The sequence below is a fragment of the Pelophylax lessonae genome (assembly GCF_965119305.1).
Source record: "Pelophylax lessonae genome assembly, chromosome: 6".
In the NCBI taxonomy this organism is placed as follows: Eukaryota; Metazoa; Chordata; class Amphibia; order Anura; family Ranidae; genus Pelophylax; species Pelophylax lessonae.
In genome coordinates this window covers 178,663,129-178,682,299 of record NC_138773.1, presented here as the reverse complement: position 1 = coordinate 178,682,299, position 19,171 = coordinate 178,663,129, and the positions used below count along the sequence as shown (strand labels likewise).

The 19,171-nt window shown below is 42.3% G+C and overlaps 1 protein-coding gene across 1 annotated transcript in view; it reads left to right on the top strand.

The window, feature by feature from the left end:
- The first annotated feature begins 565 nt into the window (after positions 1–565).
- The window catches only part of ANKRD44 (ankyrin repeat domain 44), a 234,646-nt gene continuing 216,040 nt past the window's right edge, over positions 566–19,171 (top strand). The window contains exon 1 of the mRNA XM_082261307.1: positions 566–770. Within this exon, the coding sequence (XP_082117433.1) occupies positions 744–770 (27 nt within the window). The 5' untranslated portion in view covers positions 566–743. The remainder of the gene's footprint in view (positions 771–19,171) is intronic.

The following is a 19,171-nucleotide window of genomic DNA, read 5'->3' as shown; positions in this document are numbered from 1 at the left end:
TCTTTCCTGAGCCCGATCCAGCGATGTGCATGAGCGCAGCAGCTCCTGCCGTTGTCTCTCTCCTCATTGGACCGATTGGCTCCCGCTGCTGTCAATAAAATCCAGCAACACGGTAGTGGGGGGCCCTGATTCCTGCTGTCTGTGTCAATGGACACAGCAGCATTACACGGGAGTGAGCACGCACGGATGCCCCCAGGGAAACTGGCACCCGAGAAGGGGGCCTGGAGTTCCAGCAGGGGACCTGAGAAGAAGAGGGTAGGGGCTGCTCTGTGCAAAACCATTGCACAGAGCAGGTAAGTATGACATGTTTGTTATTTAAAAAAAAAAAAAAAAAAACCACGAAGCTTTAGCACAACTTATGTAGCCTAAGAGATTCACTAATTTTCTCAGGCGACCATGTTGTGCGTCAGCTTATTTCAGTTTATCTACAAATAAAAGCTCTGCTACACATTTTGTTTCTCAACCACCAGATGGCAATAGAGCTTCTTGAAGACCCTGAAGACAGAAGATTACTGTGGAAATTTGCCTTGTATGTGATGATGTCAGAAGCAACGGGTCTGTGTATTGTACACTTCCTGTGTCTGTAGTTCTGCAATCTTGGCAGAAAAGCGTAGATTAGGAAAGGGCAGTGACAGACAGTTGTGAGCTGTGTTTGTCACTTGAAGACGTTTTTGAAAACCTCTTTATGCTGGATTCCGCTTTCTGCAAAAGTTTTTCATGATAGCAGCCCATTTTCTGCAAGAATGGCTGCAGTGAAACTTACAGACCAGGTAAGAAGATTCATTATTAAAGCCCACAGATTTTGTTTACAGTTTTGAAAGTGCAACAGGGCTTAGCGGCTATAGCCATTCTCTTTGTAGATGTGAACAGCGGTGGCTGTATCCTAGTAACCTTTCCGGCGTTTCCATTTTCCCAAAATTCATGTTTCAGACTTGGGTAGCTGCTAGTGGGCACATTCACCTATGTTCAGCAGGGCAGCCCAATGATCATAGCAAGGATGCATCCTTATTTTTTTTTTCTGATGTAGAATGCAGCAGAAGAAGTGAGACTCCATAACAAGAAAGGGCAGAGTTGAGGTCTCGGGGGGGAAGAGCTTGTCGCTGTGTCCCTTATAGATATTAAAGCTGGCGAGTGATTCAACAAACCAACCCCCACACATACCTAAAATATCCGTTTTGAAAGGCTTAGCCTTTAATTTAGCGCTGATGGTTTCTTTGTGGTTTTTTTTTTTTTTTTTTGCAGAAAACCATGATGATATTTGTCATTTTTCAATGCTCTGAATATAGCGAACCTGAAGTAAAATTAGTAAAGAAAAAGATAAAACTGTAATTAATAAATGTCTCTATAGAAATCTGCTTGCTGATAGATAACAGTCCTATCCAGCACTATACATTCAGTGTTATCTGGCATCATGATAAAACATGTAGCTAGTTCTACACTTCTGCAGAGGTAATTCCAAATGCATTGGCCCCTGTTTATCTCTAGAAGATGAAGGTGAACATCTTTAAAGTGTTACTAAGGCCAGGACCCTCCATTCACTACAGTGCCTTGAAAAAATATTCATACCCCTTGAAATTTTGTCATGTTACAACCACAAACGTAAATGTATTTTATTGGGTTTTTATGTGATAGACCAACACAAAGTAATTGGCACATAATTGGGAAGTAGAAGGAAAATAATAAATGGGTTTCAACATTTTTTTACAAATAAATATGTGAAAAGTGTTAAAGTGTGGCATGCATTTGTATTCAGCCCCCCCCTTCACTGCAATTACAGCTGCAAGTATTTTGGGGATGTCCCCACCAGCTTTGCACATTTAGAGAGTGACATTTTTGCCCATTCTTCTTTGCAAAATAGCTCAAGCTCTGTCAGATTGGATGGAGAGCATCTGTCAACAACAATTTTCAAGTCTTGCCACAGATTCTCAATTGGATTTAGGTTTGGACTTCGACTGGGCCATTCTAACACTTTAAACTAAACCATTCCATTTTAGCTCTGGCTGTATGTTTAGGGTTGTTCTCCTTTTGGAAGGTAGTCCTCTGCCCCAGTCTCATGTCTTTTGCAGACTCTAACAGGTTTTCTTCTAAGATTGCCCTGTATTTGGCTCCATCCATCCTTCCATCAAATCCGTCCAGCTTCCCTGTCCTTGCTGAAGAAAAGCATCCCCACAACATACTGCTGTAGACCAAAAAAGAGTACCGTGAAAATGAATATGTTTTACATATAGTAGTATTGTGTCTGTATCCCTACAACCATCAAAATGCTGGTATAGTCCCGCTTTTTGGGACCTCTCTTGGTCCTCTATTTTTGTTTTTGTTCTAACATAATGCTGCCACCACCATGTTTCACGGTGGGGCTGGTGTGTTCTGGGTGATATGCAGTGTTCCTTTTCTGCCAAACATAGCGTTTTGCTTTTAGGCCAAAAAGTTAAATGTTGATCTTATCTGACGTGAGCACCTTCTTCCACATGTTTGCTGTGTCCCCCACATGGCTTCTCGCAAACTGCAAACTGACTTCTTATGGCTTTCTTTCAACAATGGCTTTCCTCTTGTTACTCTTCCATAAACGCCAGATTTGTGGAGTGCACGACTAACAGTTGTCCTGGGACAGATTCTCCCACCTGAGCTGTGTATCTCTGCAGCTCCTCCAGAGTTACCATGGGCCTCCTGGCTGCTTCTCTAATTATTGCTCTTCCTCCCCTGTCAGTTTAGGTGGACAACCATGTTTTGGTAGGTTTGCAGTTGTGCCATACTTTTTACGTTTTCGGATGATGGATTCAACAGTGCACAGTGAGATGTTCAAAACTTGGGATATTTTTTTAAACCTTACCCTGCTTTAAACTTCTCCACAACTTTATCCCTGACCTTTCTGGTGTGTTCCTTGGCCTTCATGAGGCGGTTTGTTCACTAAGGTTCTCTAACAAACCCCTGAGGGCTTCACAGAACAGCTGTATTTATACTGAGATTAAATTACACACAGGTGAACTCTATTTTCTAATTAGGTGACTTCTGAAAGCAATTGGTACCACTAGATTTTAGTTAGGGGTATCATAGTAAAGGGGGCTGAATTTAAAAGCACGCCACACTTTTTTAGATACTTATTTGTAAAAAGTTTTGAAAACCATTTATCATTTTCCTTCCACTTCACAATTATGTGCCACTTTGTGTTGGTCTATCACATAAAATCCCAATAAAAAACATTTACGTTTTTGGTTGTAACATGACAAAATGTGGAAAATTTCAAGGAGTATGAATACTTTTTAAAGGCACCGTATATCTGTTCTCCCACAGTACACGGAAATGCAATTATTTTAGTAAAGTATATAGCAGTCTTATTACTTCTGTGAGTGTCTAGTAAAGCTTGTAGGAGGAGTTTTCATTCTACTCTGACTGTCCTATGATGCTGCAGGACCCCTGACCCTCTGTCTGGACAGTGCTGGTTGGCTGTGATTGGATAGTTAGCTGCACAACACCATGTGACAAATCTTAAGCCTGCAGAGAGGTGACTCAAGCACAAGCATTGCATTTTAGGATGTAGGTTATAAAGTGTTACTGAACCCATGACCCTGCATTCACTATATCTGGTCTCCTACAGTACACAGAACATGGAAATGCAATTATTTTAGTTAATATAAACAACTAAATATTTTTCCCATCAGCAGTATATAGCAGTCTTGTGACTTCTATCAGTGTCTGGTTAAAGCATGTAGGAGGAGTTTCCTATGAGGTTGCATGACCCCTGACCCTCTGTCTGGACAGTGCTAATTGGCCCTGTTCTGATCACATGCATCCTCCCAAGAAAAAATAAACTCTCTAGCAATACACACCAAACTGTGCATATGCAGAGTGACTCCAAAGGCTCTGTCCTATCAGGAAATGGATTGGGGACAGTTGAAGAAGGGGGAGATCATAGAAGACAGGAACAGAGAGTATAAATTCAGCCCTGATCACCACCAAGGTGGATCTTTCTCTGGCTAAATCAGTACTAGCCTCCCACATCTATGCAATTGAAAATATAATTGTAACATTTTAATTCCCGGATAAGGTTCAAAACAGCAAAAGGATTTCATTTGGCAGGTTTCAGAGAAATCAGATATTAGATTAGATTTTGTGTTATCAATTGTTGGAAACAACAGAACCAATTAAAACCTAATTTTCAGGAGGCTGTGATAGTGGGGTCCTACAAGGCTCTGTCCCATCTCCCGCTTGGGGACCCTAATCCCATTACTAATTCTTTGAGAGGAATCATTAGAGCTTGGTTGGTAGCAGACAGGGCGGACTCTGGAGGCACACAGACAATATCACCACTTGCCCCATCGTGGACTAACCCTCAGTTCCCACACTTGTTTAAATTCCCAGATCCCATTATATGGACCAAATATGGTATTAAGAGGGTAGCAGATGCAGTTAGGAATGGCACACTTCTACAGTTTGATGTCATGAAGACCACATTCAATCTACCGAACTCCCATCTGTTTCGATACTTACAATTGCGACATGCATACAATTCTCAATTTGGTACCTCACCAATTACATTGCAAGAGAGTTATATTGAAAATATGCTAAGAAATGATTCTTTGGATACGGCATTGTTTAATATTTATAAGCAGTTATTTCGAGATACACAGAGTCCTTGAACCTTGCAGAACAGTTTGGGAAAGGGTATTTCCCCAGATGGACAGTGATGACTGGGACGTAAGGGATATCAATTTCTCTCTCTTGGTCTCATCTAGAGATCATCTCATTCAATTTAAAGAGGTTGTAAACTCTTTTTTTTTTTTTTTTTTTCTTTCTTTCACACCCTGCAAGACAAACACATAATGAGCTAGTATGCATCGCATACTAGCTCATTATGAAATACTTACCTTAGAACGAGCCCCCGCCATGCCGCTCACTCACCTGTCTGAAGGGCGACATGTTCAGTCGCCCGTCTTCCGGGATCGCGGCATCCGGCCATCTGATTGGCCGGAGCCGCGGTGACATCACTCCCGCGCACGCGCGCGGGAGCCGACAGTCACGGCACGGGGCTCTGAAGGAACGGCACGAGCGGCCGTTCCTTCAGAGCGCATGCGCCAGTGACGTCACTGGATGCATCAAAGGTAAATATCTCCTAAACTGTATATGTTTAGGAGATATTTACAGTACCTATAGGTAAGCCTTATCATAGGCTTACCTATAGGTACAAGTGTCAGAGGAGGGTTTACTTCCTCTTTAAATTTCTACATTGTATTTACCTTACCCCAGCCAGATTGGCTAGAATTTTTCCGTCCCAGTCGTCCTGTTGTTGGTGGTGCACCTCATCTGGAGTGAATTTCATGCAAAAATTTTGGGAATGTGTGGCCATACAGAAGTTTTGGCTGGATGTGGCGGAATGCATTGAGGAGGTTACTACTCTCTACATTAGGCCCAGTATTGAAGTGTGTCTCTTGGGATTGGTAGATGCTATAGCTCCAAAGAGAGTAATACGTACACTGCTGACTTTGTTATTTTTCTTTGCTAGGAAGCTAGCTCTCCTGGAAAAAGCCTACATCCCCTGCCATCCAAGGCTCTTGTAAATAAAGCACTTCCTTTTTATAAGGCTACCAATGCCAGTAGGGGTATACCCAATAAATTCAAGAAGGTGTGGGGCAGATGGACAAAGAGTATCTCTACAGTATCCGATTAATATGGGTGTAGTTGGAAAGCCTTTGCTTCTTTTCATGAGATATATTGTTTTGGCTGGATAAATATTTGTCTAGAGTTATGTTCAATGTATATGCGTTGGATCTGGCGTTCTGCAATTGAATGATTGTCAGCTCCAGTGTTGTCTCCTTGGGGTGGCAGTTTTTTAAGAAGACCACTGATGTCGGGATAAGAAATTACAGAGATGTAAAAGATGGGAAAGATGTATTGTTCCTTTACTCACATGTAACCTCTGAGCTGTACGGTGTGTCTTTGTGCTGAAGCTTTGTTTGTTATATTAATGTTCAGGCTATTTTAAATGTCTGTCTGATTTTTGTCTTTGTACTGTTTATAAAATACCAATAAAAAGAATAAAAAAAAAAAAATACAACATAATTTTCCAAGTATGTTCCATACCCATCTAATATGGAAAAATGTAAAGGAAATCTATGGTCACAGCATACACTCTAATTTGATACCATCAACATTGTACTAGCAATACAAACAATAGTTGTTATTGATAATACTGTACAATATATGCATTACTTTAAAAATCTCCTTTCATGTTGTGAGCTCTGCCTGTTTGCTGGTCATCTCTGTTCTTAACCACTTCAGCCCCGGAAGGTTTTACCCCCTTAATGACCATGCCTTTTTTTTTGCGATTCGGCACTTCGTTACTTTAACTAAAAATTGTGCGGTCGTGCGATGCTGTACCCAAATACAATTGATGTCTTTTTTCCCCACAAATAGAGCTTTCATTTGGTGGTATTTGATCACCTCTGCGGTTTTTAGATTTTGTGCTATAATCAAAAAATAGCGACAATTTTGGGCACATGCGCAGTGATGTAATGGTGCTGCCTGCCGCCATTTTTGAAAAGAAAGGCAAGGCTTTCAGTCTCGGTGGTGGTGCCGGTCAGGACGCTGATGTGACAGGGGCTAATATAAAAGGGGGCAGAAGAGGACACTGCTGTCTACTCGTCTAGTGTCTACACTAGTGAGATACTAGGTTGTGATGCTTATATGTGTATTAGACTCTATAATGCAACATAACTAATTCACATTAACCTTTCTGACTCTGATTCTGACTCTTTCCTATGGCCTAAACTAGAAAGATGTATTTCTCTGTTCCAGTGTGGCTGATGTGGGGGGGGGGGGGTAAAATGGGGCAGAGGAGGACACTGATGTGGGAGGAGGGTGAAGGGGGCAGAGGAGGACACTGATGAGGAGGGAGGGTGAAGGAAGGAGGTAGAGGAGGACACTACTGTAGGGGAGGGTGAAGGGGGCAGAGGAGAATATTGATGTGGGGGGAGGGTGAAGGAAGGAAGCAGAGGCGGACACTACTGTAGGGGAGGGCAAAGGGGGCAGAGAAGGATACTGATGTAGAGGGATGAAGGGGGAAGAGGAGGACACTACTGTGAAGGGAGGCAGAGGAGGACACTGATGTGGGAGGAGGGGGGAGGAAGGAGGCAGAGGAGGACACTGCTGTAGGGGAAGGTGAAGGGGGCAGAGGAGGACACTGATGTAGGTGATGAAGGGGGAAGAGGAGAACACTAATGTGAGGGGATGAAGAGGAGGACACTGATGTGGGGGGAGGGTGAAGGAAGGAGGCAGAGGAGGAGACTACTATAGGGTAGGGTGATGGGGGCAGAGGAGGACACTGATGTAGGGGGAGGGTCATGGAAGGAGGCAGAGGAGGACACTACTGTAAGGGAGGGTGAAGGGGCAGAGGAGGATACTGATGTGGGGGGAGGGTGAAGGAATGAAGCAGAGGCGGGCACTACTGTAGGGGAAGGTGAAGGGGGCAGAGAAGGACACTGATGTAGGGGGATGAAGGGGGAAGAGGAGGACACTATTGTGAAGGGATGCAGAGGAGGACACTGATGTGAGGGGATGGTGAAGGAAGGAGGCAGAGGAGGACACTGCTGTAGGGGAGGGTGAAGGGGGCAGAGGAGGACACTGATGTAGGGGGATGAGGGGGTAAGAGGAGAACACTGATGTGGGGGGAGGGTGAAGGAAGGAGGCAGAGGAGGAGACTATTGTAGGGGAGGGTGATGGGGACAGAGGAGGACACTGATGTAGGGGAGGGTGAAGGAAGGAGGCAGCGGAGGACACTACAGTAGGGGAGGGTGATGGGGCAGAGGAGGACACTGATGTAGGGGGAGGGTGAAGGAAGGAGGCAGAGGAGGACCCTATTGTAGGGGAGGGTGAAGGGTAAGAGGAGGACACTGATGTATTGGAATGAAGAGGAAGAGGAGGACACTCCTGTTTATGGAGGCAGGGGACACTTACAAAAAGTGGTGGGGCTTGGAGATGGAGAGGTGGAGTCGTTGTCATAGAAACACCTGTAAAGGGAAGGAGTTAGTAAGATGACCATGCTCATGTGGAGGCTCCAGAAATATTTCTGCACCCAGGTGTCTGTGACCCTAGGATCGACCCTGAAGAAGTGATTCCTCTACCGACTCTACCTCCTGGAACTCATCACCTCTGTAAATCAGAAGACAGGCTCTGTGAATTCTCTGACAAGACAGTGCATATTCACAGGGCATAGTGAATACGTGTCACAGAATTCAAAAAGTAAATGTGTGGGCATCTTCATAAAGTAAGTTTACAGACAGCAGGAGCAGACTCAAAATTAAATGTGGAAATTAATACAGTATTTGATTTTAGATTTTGATTATAGATTGAAAGCACAAAATAAACCTTGGTGCCCAACTCCAGTCAAAACTGTTTTTGTTTTAATCTTGGAACTAGTGGGGAAGAATGAGACCCTGTCAGGTTTTTGTTTGCTATATGTATCCTTACTGTGGATAAGAAGTGATGGACTATCTCTAAAGTAAAAATACAAGGCACTTCTTTAGTATATTAGGAAAGGATTAGATGTTAGAACTGTTACATTGTTAGAACTGCTTGTGTCTTCCTGTCCCAGGGATAACCACTACCCTTTTATCTTGTCCTATTTTAACCACTTTACCACCGGAGGATTTTGCTGTCTTACGTCCAGGCCACTTTTTGCGATTCGGCGCTGTGCGACTTTAACTGACAATTGCGCTGACGTGCGACGCTGTAACCAAACGAAATGTATGTCTTTTTTTTCCCCCCCAAACAGAGCTTTCTTTTGGTGGTATTTGATCACCTGTGCGATTTATACTTTTTGCGCTATAAACAAAAAAAGAGCGTTTATTTTGAAAAAATAAATATTTTTAACTTTTATATGAAATTCCCCCCCAAAAAAAAGTAAAAATCAAATTTTTTTTAAATTTTTGGCCAATTTGTTTTCTGCTACCTATGTTTGGTAAAAAAAAATCACAACAAGCGTATTTTGATTGGTTTGTGCAAAAGTTATTGCGTTTACTAACTAAGGGAAAGATTTCTGTAATTTTTGGTGTTTTTTTTTTAACGCGTAATGGCGGCTATCTGCAATTTTTTTTTTGCGAGACTGCGACATTGCGGTGGACAGATCGGACCCTTGACTGACATTTTTGACACTTTTGGGGGTACCAGTGACATTTCTATAGTAATCAGTGCTATAAATATGCGCTGTTACTGTAAAAATGACACTGGCAGGGAAGGGGTTAATTTTATTGGAGAGGGAGGAGTTAATGTATGCCTGGTGCTTACTAACGTGTGTGGGGGGAGGTGACTGAGTGACACAGGGACAGATCGCATGTTCAGCTATGCTGAACACTGCAATCTGTCACTCCTTGTCACTTAGGAGATCCGCCCGCTCTGTTTACACAAGCGGGCGGATCTCCAAACTCGATTCTTCGACGATCGGGGAAGAGCAGCGGCGATCGCCGCCGCTCCTCCCCTGGCCCGACTCCCGCTGTGACTGAAAACAGCGGGAGCGCGCCTCCGGCGGCACGCAAGCGCCGCCTACAGGGGGAGGAGTCCAGCGACGTAGGTCTACGTCGCTGGACGGAATCGAGCCACTTTGCCGCAGTACAGTCAACGTGACCGGTCGGCAAGTGGTTAAAGGGACAAGAAAAAAAATAATGTCTCCCCAATGGGGAGAAGGGCAGTAATACAAAATTGACAAAAGTATTCATTCTTTCTAAGTTGATTTAAAATAAAATAAAAAAGCTTTGGCTAAATTAGAACTTCATGATAAAAAACATAGAGCAACTACAGTTTTTCAGCACTCTCAAAGTGATCATACACATAAAATCCAACTCAACTTGAGTTGACCTTGAGAAGTTCCGCATAAACCAGGACTAACACACATGAATAAGATCTAAATCTGTTTGTTCAGCAGTTTTGCCAAACTTGGGTAAACAGTTGAGTGATAACTACATACATATGCCAATGGAAATTCTCACTCTACCTATATCGGAGTGGAGAACCATTGCGAGGTAAAGTTGGGTATATCCATACCCATGTAGCAGTTATTGAAAGAGAAGGACCAAAAGAGCCTTCTTTACAGATAATATGCACATACATGAGCATCTATACTTACCATCACTCAAGAGGAAAGTTGGACTAATTGTTTATAGTGAGCGATGAAGTCTATATATATATATATATATATATATATATATATAGATAAAACATAAATTGGGAGTACCATGAAGGATATTTTTAAAAAATGTGGAGACTGCATGCCATAGTCAGGGCACGTATCATCACACAAAACTAAGATGGAATATAAAAGAAAGAAACAGTGAGCAAAGATAGCACTATCGACATATATCCAAATAAAATAATGAATTAATTGGATTACAAAATGTTTTATAAATCACATCAATGGTAACCTCATAATCTGGATCATATTAGTGCTAAACTACCCAATCCAGCAATTCAGACTAAATATGGTAATAACAGTATAGAGCAGGGGTAGGAAAACTCAGCACTCCAGCTTTGGGGAAACTACAAATGCCATGGCACAAGAGTCCCAGAGGCATGATGGCAGCCTGAGTGCCAAGGTTGCCAAGGTTGCTTATCCCTGGTATAGGGTTTAATCACATGAACATCATTCTAAATGTGCAGTCAATAAGCAATCAAATTCCAATAAGTACACGGGACAGGCAGTTATCTACTAAGAGCTACAATTTCCAAGAAAAGGAGAGGAAGATATAATACTCTATGTCAATTAACCATGTGTCATCCAGCCAGAAATGATCTATTTTAAAGAAAGTTCAGTCATAGGCAGATAGAGTTAACCCATGCCATTAGCAGATATCTGCACTAGCACCATAAACAGTTCAGTTCCTGGGATGTCCATACAATGTCTGGAGTTTGGACAGATTTGTATTGGCAATAGTGCATATGTCCTTCCACAAATACTGTAAAGCTGAACTGTTTGTAATGTTAATGCAGATATTTGCTGATGTCATGGATTAACTCTATCTGTCCCTTGGCCCTTTTGGAATTTGGTGTCCATGTGATTACAGGTAGGACAAGGGAATGTAACATTCCATTATCATTCGATCCTATGAGAAAATAGTCATAAGAACATAGTTGTTTACATTCACTAATAGAGTAAAAAGACTAACGCTTTAAACTGAGAATATTTGACCATAGGAGTTCACATTCACCAGTCTAACACTTTAACCTCTTTAGCCCCAGAAGGTTTACCCCCTTCATGACCAGGCCATTGTTTGCAATATGGCACTGCCTTATTTTAACTGACAATTGCGCAGTCGTGCAACACTGTACCCCCCCAAAAAAATGTACGTCCTTTTTTCCTACAAGCTTTCTTTTGGTGGTATTTGATCACCTCTGCGGTTTTTATTTTTTGCGCTGTAAAATAAAAAAAGACCAACAATTTAACCCCCTGCCACATGTGCCCTTGGCTTTTATAGCATATCCCAGGACACACCACTTGTCTGTGCCAACCCACTGAGACAGCTATAAAAGCCTGTGTGTCACTGGCTGGGTTTCCTCCACTGTCCAACATGCCTTACCATTGGACACAGTGGGGATACTCCCTCAGCCCAGATGAATCACAGATGTGAAGCAGGGAGCACATAGATTTGCCTGCTGCTCTGCTGTTAAGCAGGCACAGCCAAAAACAGCCAAAAACAATTCTGTCTATCTAGCACCTGACTAGATGGAGGGTGCTACACTAAAATAATTGCATTTCCATTTTCGGTGTACTGAGGGAGACCAGATATAGTGAATGCAGGTTCTAGGTTTAGTAACACTTTAAAATATCTATATCTGTTTCTGAAAATAAATCCAAAAATAAATGTATTTCAATCCTGTTGTATCAAGTTCCTCAATAAACCATCATGTTTCAATGTATATGTAGCGGCCTCTTTGGCATTGAGTAAATAACAAAAGGAGAGCTTCTGACGGGTGCAGTACTTTTATTCTTTTGCATCAAATGTGTGCAGGAAGGTTGAGCTCCACCAATGTTAATCTTTTTAACCACTTTAACCGCTTGCCGTACATTTACTGCGGCAGTCAGCCCCTCCCGGGCAAAGCGACGTAGTACTACGTCGCTCGCCCAGGAGCCTGTAGGGGGCGAGCGCCCGCCCCCCGCTCGTTCACGGGCATCCCTGCGGGAGTGACCGACGGCTCGGATGTCCGCCGGTCACTCGCGATCTCCCGCTGGAGAGGGAGAAAGGCAGGCGGCTAATGTAAACAAAGCCGCCTGTCATTCTCCCTGGTGTAACAGCAGAGATCATATGATGTTTGTGGTTACATCAAAAGCCATGCCCCTTGACAGTTAGAAGCATGCCCCTAGGGACACACTTAACCCCTGGATCTCTAATAAAGTTAACCTCTTCCCTGCCAGTGTCATTTTTACAGTAACAGTGCATATGTATAGCACTGATTACTGTAGTAATGTCACTAGTACCCTCAAAAGTGTCAAAAATGTTAGTCAGGGGTCCGATCTGTCCGCCACAATGTCGCAGTCCCGCAAAAAAGATCGCCGTTATTACTACGGTAGTTAAAAAAAAAAAAAAACAATAAAAATGACATAAATCTATAGTAAACGCAATAACTTTTGTGCAAACCAATCAAAATACGCTTATTGTGATTTTTTTTTCCAAAAATATGTAGCAGAAAACAAATTGGCTTAAAATGTTAAAAAATTTTGATTTTTACATTTTTTTTAGGGGGAATTTCTTATAAAAAAAATGTGAAAAATATTGTAATTTTTTCAAAATTGACGCTCTTTTTTTGTTTATAGCGCAAAAAAAAAAAATCGCACAGGTGATCAAATACCACCAAAAGAAAGCCCTGTTTGTGGGAAAAAAAAGGACGTCAATTTCATTTGGGTACAGCGTGGCACGACCACGCAATTGTCCATTAAATTCACTCAGTGCCGAATTGCAAAATAGGCCCTGGTCTTTGAGCAGCCAAATCCTCCGGGGCTTAAGTGGTTAAGACCGGAAGGATTTGCCCCCTTAATGACCAGGCCCTATTTTGCGATTCGGCACTGCATTACTTGATTCGGCACTGCATTACGTGGTCGTGCTACTCTGTGCCCAAATAAAATTGATGTCCTTTTTTTCCCATAAATAGAGCTTTCTTTTGGTGGTATTTGATCAACTGTGTGATTTTTTATTTTGTGCTATAAACAATAAAAAGAGTGACAATTTTGAAAGAAAAAAAAACAATATTTTTCACATTCTGCTATATGACATTCTCAAAAATAAAAATTTACGAATGAAAATGTTTTAACATTTTAGGCCAATTTGTTTTCTGTTACATATTTTTGGTAAAAAAATCACAATAAGCGTATTTTTATTGGTTTGCGCAAAAGTTATCGCGTCTACAAAGTACCGGAAAGATTTATGTAATTTTTTTTTTTTTTACTAGTAATGGCGGCGATCTGCAATTTTTGTGGGACTGCAACATTACGGCGGACAGATCGGACCCCTAACTGACATTTTTGACACTTTTAGGGGGACCAGTGACATTACTACAGTAATCAGTGCTAAAAATATGCACTGTTACTGTAATGACACTGGCAGGGAAGGGGTTAACCCTATGGGTGATCAGTGGGTTAAATGTGAGACTAGGGGAGTGATTCTAACTGTGGGGGGGGGGGGGTGTGGCTGATGAAATGACCACAGAGACATGTGATCCTATATAGAAGGATCACATGAGCTCTGATCATTCCAGAGAGAAGAACGGTCGGCTGTGCTTGCAATCAGGGCCGCCTGACCCCCCATGCATCGGCTTCCCCACTGCCGAGTGGGGGCGGGAACACGCTGCCGCTGGCGCGCGCTCGCCCCCTAGCTTCCCGCACACAACCGACGTAGGTCTACACCGGTTTGCGCAGGAGAGCCACCCTGCCGCAGTAAAAAAGGCGGTTGGTGGTCGGGAAGTGATTAACACCTTGAGCACCGTAAACCATAAGCACCGTGAAAACTGTAAAACGACATACAATACATTTGTTTACAATGACCACCAAAAAGGGGGTTACAAGGTTGATTACAAATGTGGAGTTACAAGGTGGATTTCAGTTGTCTTCACACATATCTCAATTACATTAAACATCTAAGGAAACATGACTACATGTACAAGGATTTGGATTATAATACTTAATATACAAACATTTGGATTATCTACAGCACAGGTGCCGAATCAGGCCCTCAAGGCCATTTCATGTGGCCCTTGCACCTCTCCTGCAGCTGCAGGAGAGCTCCAGCCCTCTTATGGTCCTTCTCCAGACCCTGTACTTTTTGCTTTTCAGCAATGCCTACAGCTTCTTCCCAACAGCAGCACAAGATAAGGGGGTGCACGGTGATGTAAGGGAGGATGGAGGACTCAATTTCTGATGGTGGGGAGGTTCTTGACGTCTTATGTAAGGGTAGGGGATGCTCTGGACATCTAGCCTTACCGGCCCTTTTGAGGCCAATAATAATGCTGATGCGGCCCGCGATTAAATTGAGGTTGACACCCCTGATCTACAGCATATTTTTAACTTATATACTTTTTATAGATAATGCACTTTTACTGCGTACCTCGCTCCGCTGGCCAAGGGGTGCAACTTTAAACTTTAGAAACCCTCCATAGCAATCACCTTCCTATGAGGTGCTGCTGACTTGCTTTGCATCTGAATTCTGAGTCACAGAAAGCCTTGCCTCTAAAACTAGAGGAAGGAGAAGTGGTCTGATGATTAAAACATTCCCCAGGGAAACACGAAGAAGGCAGAAAGGTTCCACCTGGCAGTTAGTGCAGAACAAGGATTTAAAGTGATAAGCGGACAGTTACAGTATAAACATAAACATTTCAATGCAGATTCCCCCCTCTAAAATTCTAAAATGTAAAAACTATTTTTGTTATTGTAATTGTTTTACATAATGCAGCAACATCCACACGTAGGACACCCAACATTAGAGGTGTTTTATTCTTCCAAAGCAAATACACTTTTGCAAACTGGTACTGACTAGTATTTCTCTTCTCCCTCAGTTTTCTGCATCACTCAGCTAATGTGACCCCAATGCTGATGGAGAGGAGCAGGGGAGGGCCAAACAAGGATGCTATGTAGGCAACTAACATCCTCCTTATCAACTGATGATGCCATTGGTTGTTAGGACGCCGGCAGCTAGAAGGTTGTAAGGTTGCACATTGAAAACCTGTGGCTTTGTGTAACTAAAAGGAAGGCTTTATTCATACGCCGTCTCCCCCCCCCCCCCTTTCACCACTTGGTACCTGATGCTGAACCCCCCCAGGGCAAAATTTATCTATGGCCCTGTATATATATATATGCCGGAACACTGGCACTACAGAGTGTTGGAACTACAGAACACCTCTCTCCTTATCTCCAGAATATAGTAAGAGGGGTTCAGTAGTTCTAACACACTTCCTGATAGCATTGTTTGAGATAATACTGCAGAGAACACAGGATTGCACAGATTTTCTGGTTCAACAGGTATTTCACTTATCAAGCAGATATAACAAAACAATTTCAGTTGTATATTTACCAGACCATTAGGAAACAATCAATAAAAGTTTATTTTTGGGTTTGCCAACACTTTAATGTTCAGTTCTGATAGATACTTCTGATATCAAGGGCATTGTGTTTTAACCCCTATTTTAATATTTAATACATTTAATATAATTTTGAAAAATAGAAATAATAAATAACTATCTTAGAATCTCCAAAAGCCTTTAGGAGAGAACACTGCTTAAACATCGGCATCTTCTTGATGGCTGACATCTATGTTTATGTGTATATTGCATGTACAGGAAGTTTTTGAAGTTCTGGAATTTCACTTCCTGTTTAGTTATTTAGTTCTTGATAAATGGCAGAACTTTCATGTAACGTGTCCATAGAATTGTGCAGCATGTGGAACATTTACTGTGCCTTTGTACATTGGGAAAATTACTATAAAGCAATAAATATTATCTATTTTTTGATTGTCTCAGTGATCATTTCCACAGTTGCAGTGATAAAACATGAAGAAAACATTCTGGGTCATTTCCTACACGAGTAGAGAATGTTTACTTTCTCAAGTTCATTGAGTTTAGTGAATAAAGTATCACTATGGGGCGTATTTATAAAAAAAACTGTAGAGCTATTCTTCTGTATGTACATTCCCTCTGTTCAAATTTTCTCCTTCTATTTCTTCTACAGATTTATTGGTATTCATTTTTTTTTTTTTATAATTCTTTATTTAGTAAAAGGTTACAAAACATGGTCATGGAAACAATCAAAAAGGTGACATGACGCATGTGGTACAACCAAACAGATAGCAGTGTCGCAGCACCTTAATAGAGAGCAGTAAAGCAAAAAGCAAAAAGAAAATGTGGAAGAAGAGAAGGGGAGGAGTGAGGAAAAGTAAAAGAAAAAGTCTGAGGAAAGAGAAGGGAGAGAGGGTATGATGCGGCCCCCCCAGCTCCGGCCCCCCAGCCTCAAACAGGCTGCGGGAATTCCTGCAAATAAGCATTAGAACTAAATGCTGCCAGGGTGTCCACTGGTCCCAGTAGGACTCCTTCCTGTCATAGAGCGTGGCTGTGAGGTCTTTCATATCTCTCAGGTCATTGACCTTGGAAAACCAGGGGCAGGGCCGGGACAAGGGGTGGGCAGGAGGTATGGCTGCCCTGGGCGCATTGGTTTATTGCAGGGATGGGGGAGCCTTGACCCTAATCCTAAGGGATGGGGGGGCGCAGTTTGCCATCTTTGCCCTGGGCGCTGGATGACCTTGTCCCGGCACTGACCAGAGGGACTTCGGGGGCACAGCAGGTGACTTCCAACAGAGCAGGATACAGAGCAGGATACAGGCTTTTGCCGCATTCAATAGAGGAATAGTGAGAGACACCTTATATTCTTTTAATGGGCCTCCAGGAGAGAAGGAGCAGGCAAGCCGCAGGGTCGTCTGAGAGGTCCACATTGGTGAGTCGACGCATGATACCAGTAACAGCATGCCAGAAAGGCTTAATTTTGGGACAATCCCAAAAGATGTGGAGAATGGTCCTAGGCACAGCGCCAGCAACAGTCCGGGACTGATGGGAAGAAACAGTAAAGAAGTGAGGGCTCCCTATACCACCTCGTGAGGATCTTGTCGTTTGTTTCCTGTATTTTCGTTGCCATGGAGGATTTATGTTATTGGTATTCATTCATAAAACTCAGGGTGAATTGAGAAAGTACTGCATTATGGCCTCTAGATGGGGCTGACAGTAATCGTACAGAAGTATTTATTTCCTATGATAATCTGCTCCATCTAATGGCCACATGCAGTATTTTCCTGATTCACTTTATTCTGTGTGAATGAATATCATTCCACCTGGAGACAAAATAACATAAGATTCAATTTTGTCTCAATTCTCACAGAATAAATGTTTCGCAGGATAAAAAGCACTTATTATTTTTTTTTATTTTATTTTATTTTTTTATAAAAAACACCCCTATGTTTGCTTTGAATATCTAATCATTGGCAAGAGAAATAAAAGAAACTGGCTTTTTGTACAAAAAAAAAAAAAAAAAGGACTTGAGCACAGTGGTTGAGTTTTGTATTTTAGTTTGAAATGGTAGTGTAGACAAGAATTCTCATTTTGTTAGCATTGCATATAGGACACAACCTTTCCTACTCAATTGCATTTTATTAGCTTTTTGTCTTATATTGCTCCTTATTGTGCAATTACAAATATATTTCATGTGAATCTGAGGTATTTCCAATACAAAATAAAAGTTGCATCAATTTAAAATCTGTTTACAGTATAAGTAACAACTGCAGATCAAAAGGATCACAACCTTATCATTAGACTCCGTTTACATACTGGCGTATCGGATGGCGGGCAGAATTGCCATGATTCTGCCCACGATCCCGAATCATTGCAAATCGCGGGATGCCCCTGCAATTCCCACAACTTGCAATGACACCCCAAACGTGGCACGATTTTGCCGCGATTGTCACCCGAGGAATCGCGGTAAAATCATGCAAACAGAATCGCGAGACACCTGTTGCACAAAAGAAATTCTTTTTTTGGGCAACTAGGGAGCCAGGTGTGGAGATGAGCCTTGAAAGTCCTGGAGACGCTGACAGTGGAGCTGAAGGCAGAGCTGCCTGGGAAAAACAGTGTCTGTGAGTACCAAGGGGCTTGCCAAGGGGTCTGCCCAGGCAAGGGGACCACTTCAGTGAGGTCAGTGGACGAAAGGTCAGCTCACACTGTCAGTGAGAAAGGGGATGCCAAGTTAGACCCTGAAGGTATTTAGTAATCTACTAAATAGTTTGCTTTTCAACACTTCACTTCAGTGGCAAGGTGAAGCAGCGGCCTTGCTGCATTTAACACAGATAGAGTCCTCAAGATTGTGCATAGTTTAATAAATTGAAGTATCCCACTCATCCCTTCTCCCATCCCATCATAAAATAAAAACAACAAAAACCAAATCTCCTGGATTGTTTATTGACTGAGCCAAGAACCTAAAGTACTAAGCATTTACAAGTCGCTGCTATAGGTAACCCAGGGGAACCCGCTTTAAGCAGGTCCCAAGGGAGTAGTGCTACACATGAACTGTGAGGAATTATTTTTCAATGGTGATTAACGTCAGGTTTGTCAGTCGCTCTGTGTTTGTCTGTCCGATATCAACACATGGAAAACAGGACCCTCATTTCCACAATGGGCGGGGGGAAAATGTATGAACCTGGTAAAGTCTCTGGAAATCATAGAATCATAGAATCAGAGACACTTGCCACTTTGGGTTAGAAATCAAACTACAGCCATGAACTGTATCGGATCTGACTCAGACCTGATACAGTTCATGGCTGCCATTTCATTTTTGAAAATTGAATACAGTACGCTCCCAGGTAGCGGTACCCTGGGCGCCTAGATATAGTAATTAGTGCCACATCCTAATGAAAATGGAAAAATTGGAAAAAAAGAAACGTGGACTTTGCAGGCACTTGATACTTAAAAATATAACATTTTATTAAATTATTCATATAAAATCATCAACAAGAAGTCACAAAAGACACATAGCAATAATATATCCCATGTATGGAGGGAAACAAATTGATACATCAACAACAGAGTTCATGGTGGTTACTCCCCATCCGGGGAGGGTGTATGTTCCCGGATCAGGTGTCTTTGAGGGCTATACTATTGACCCCAC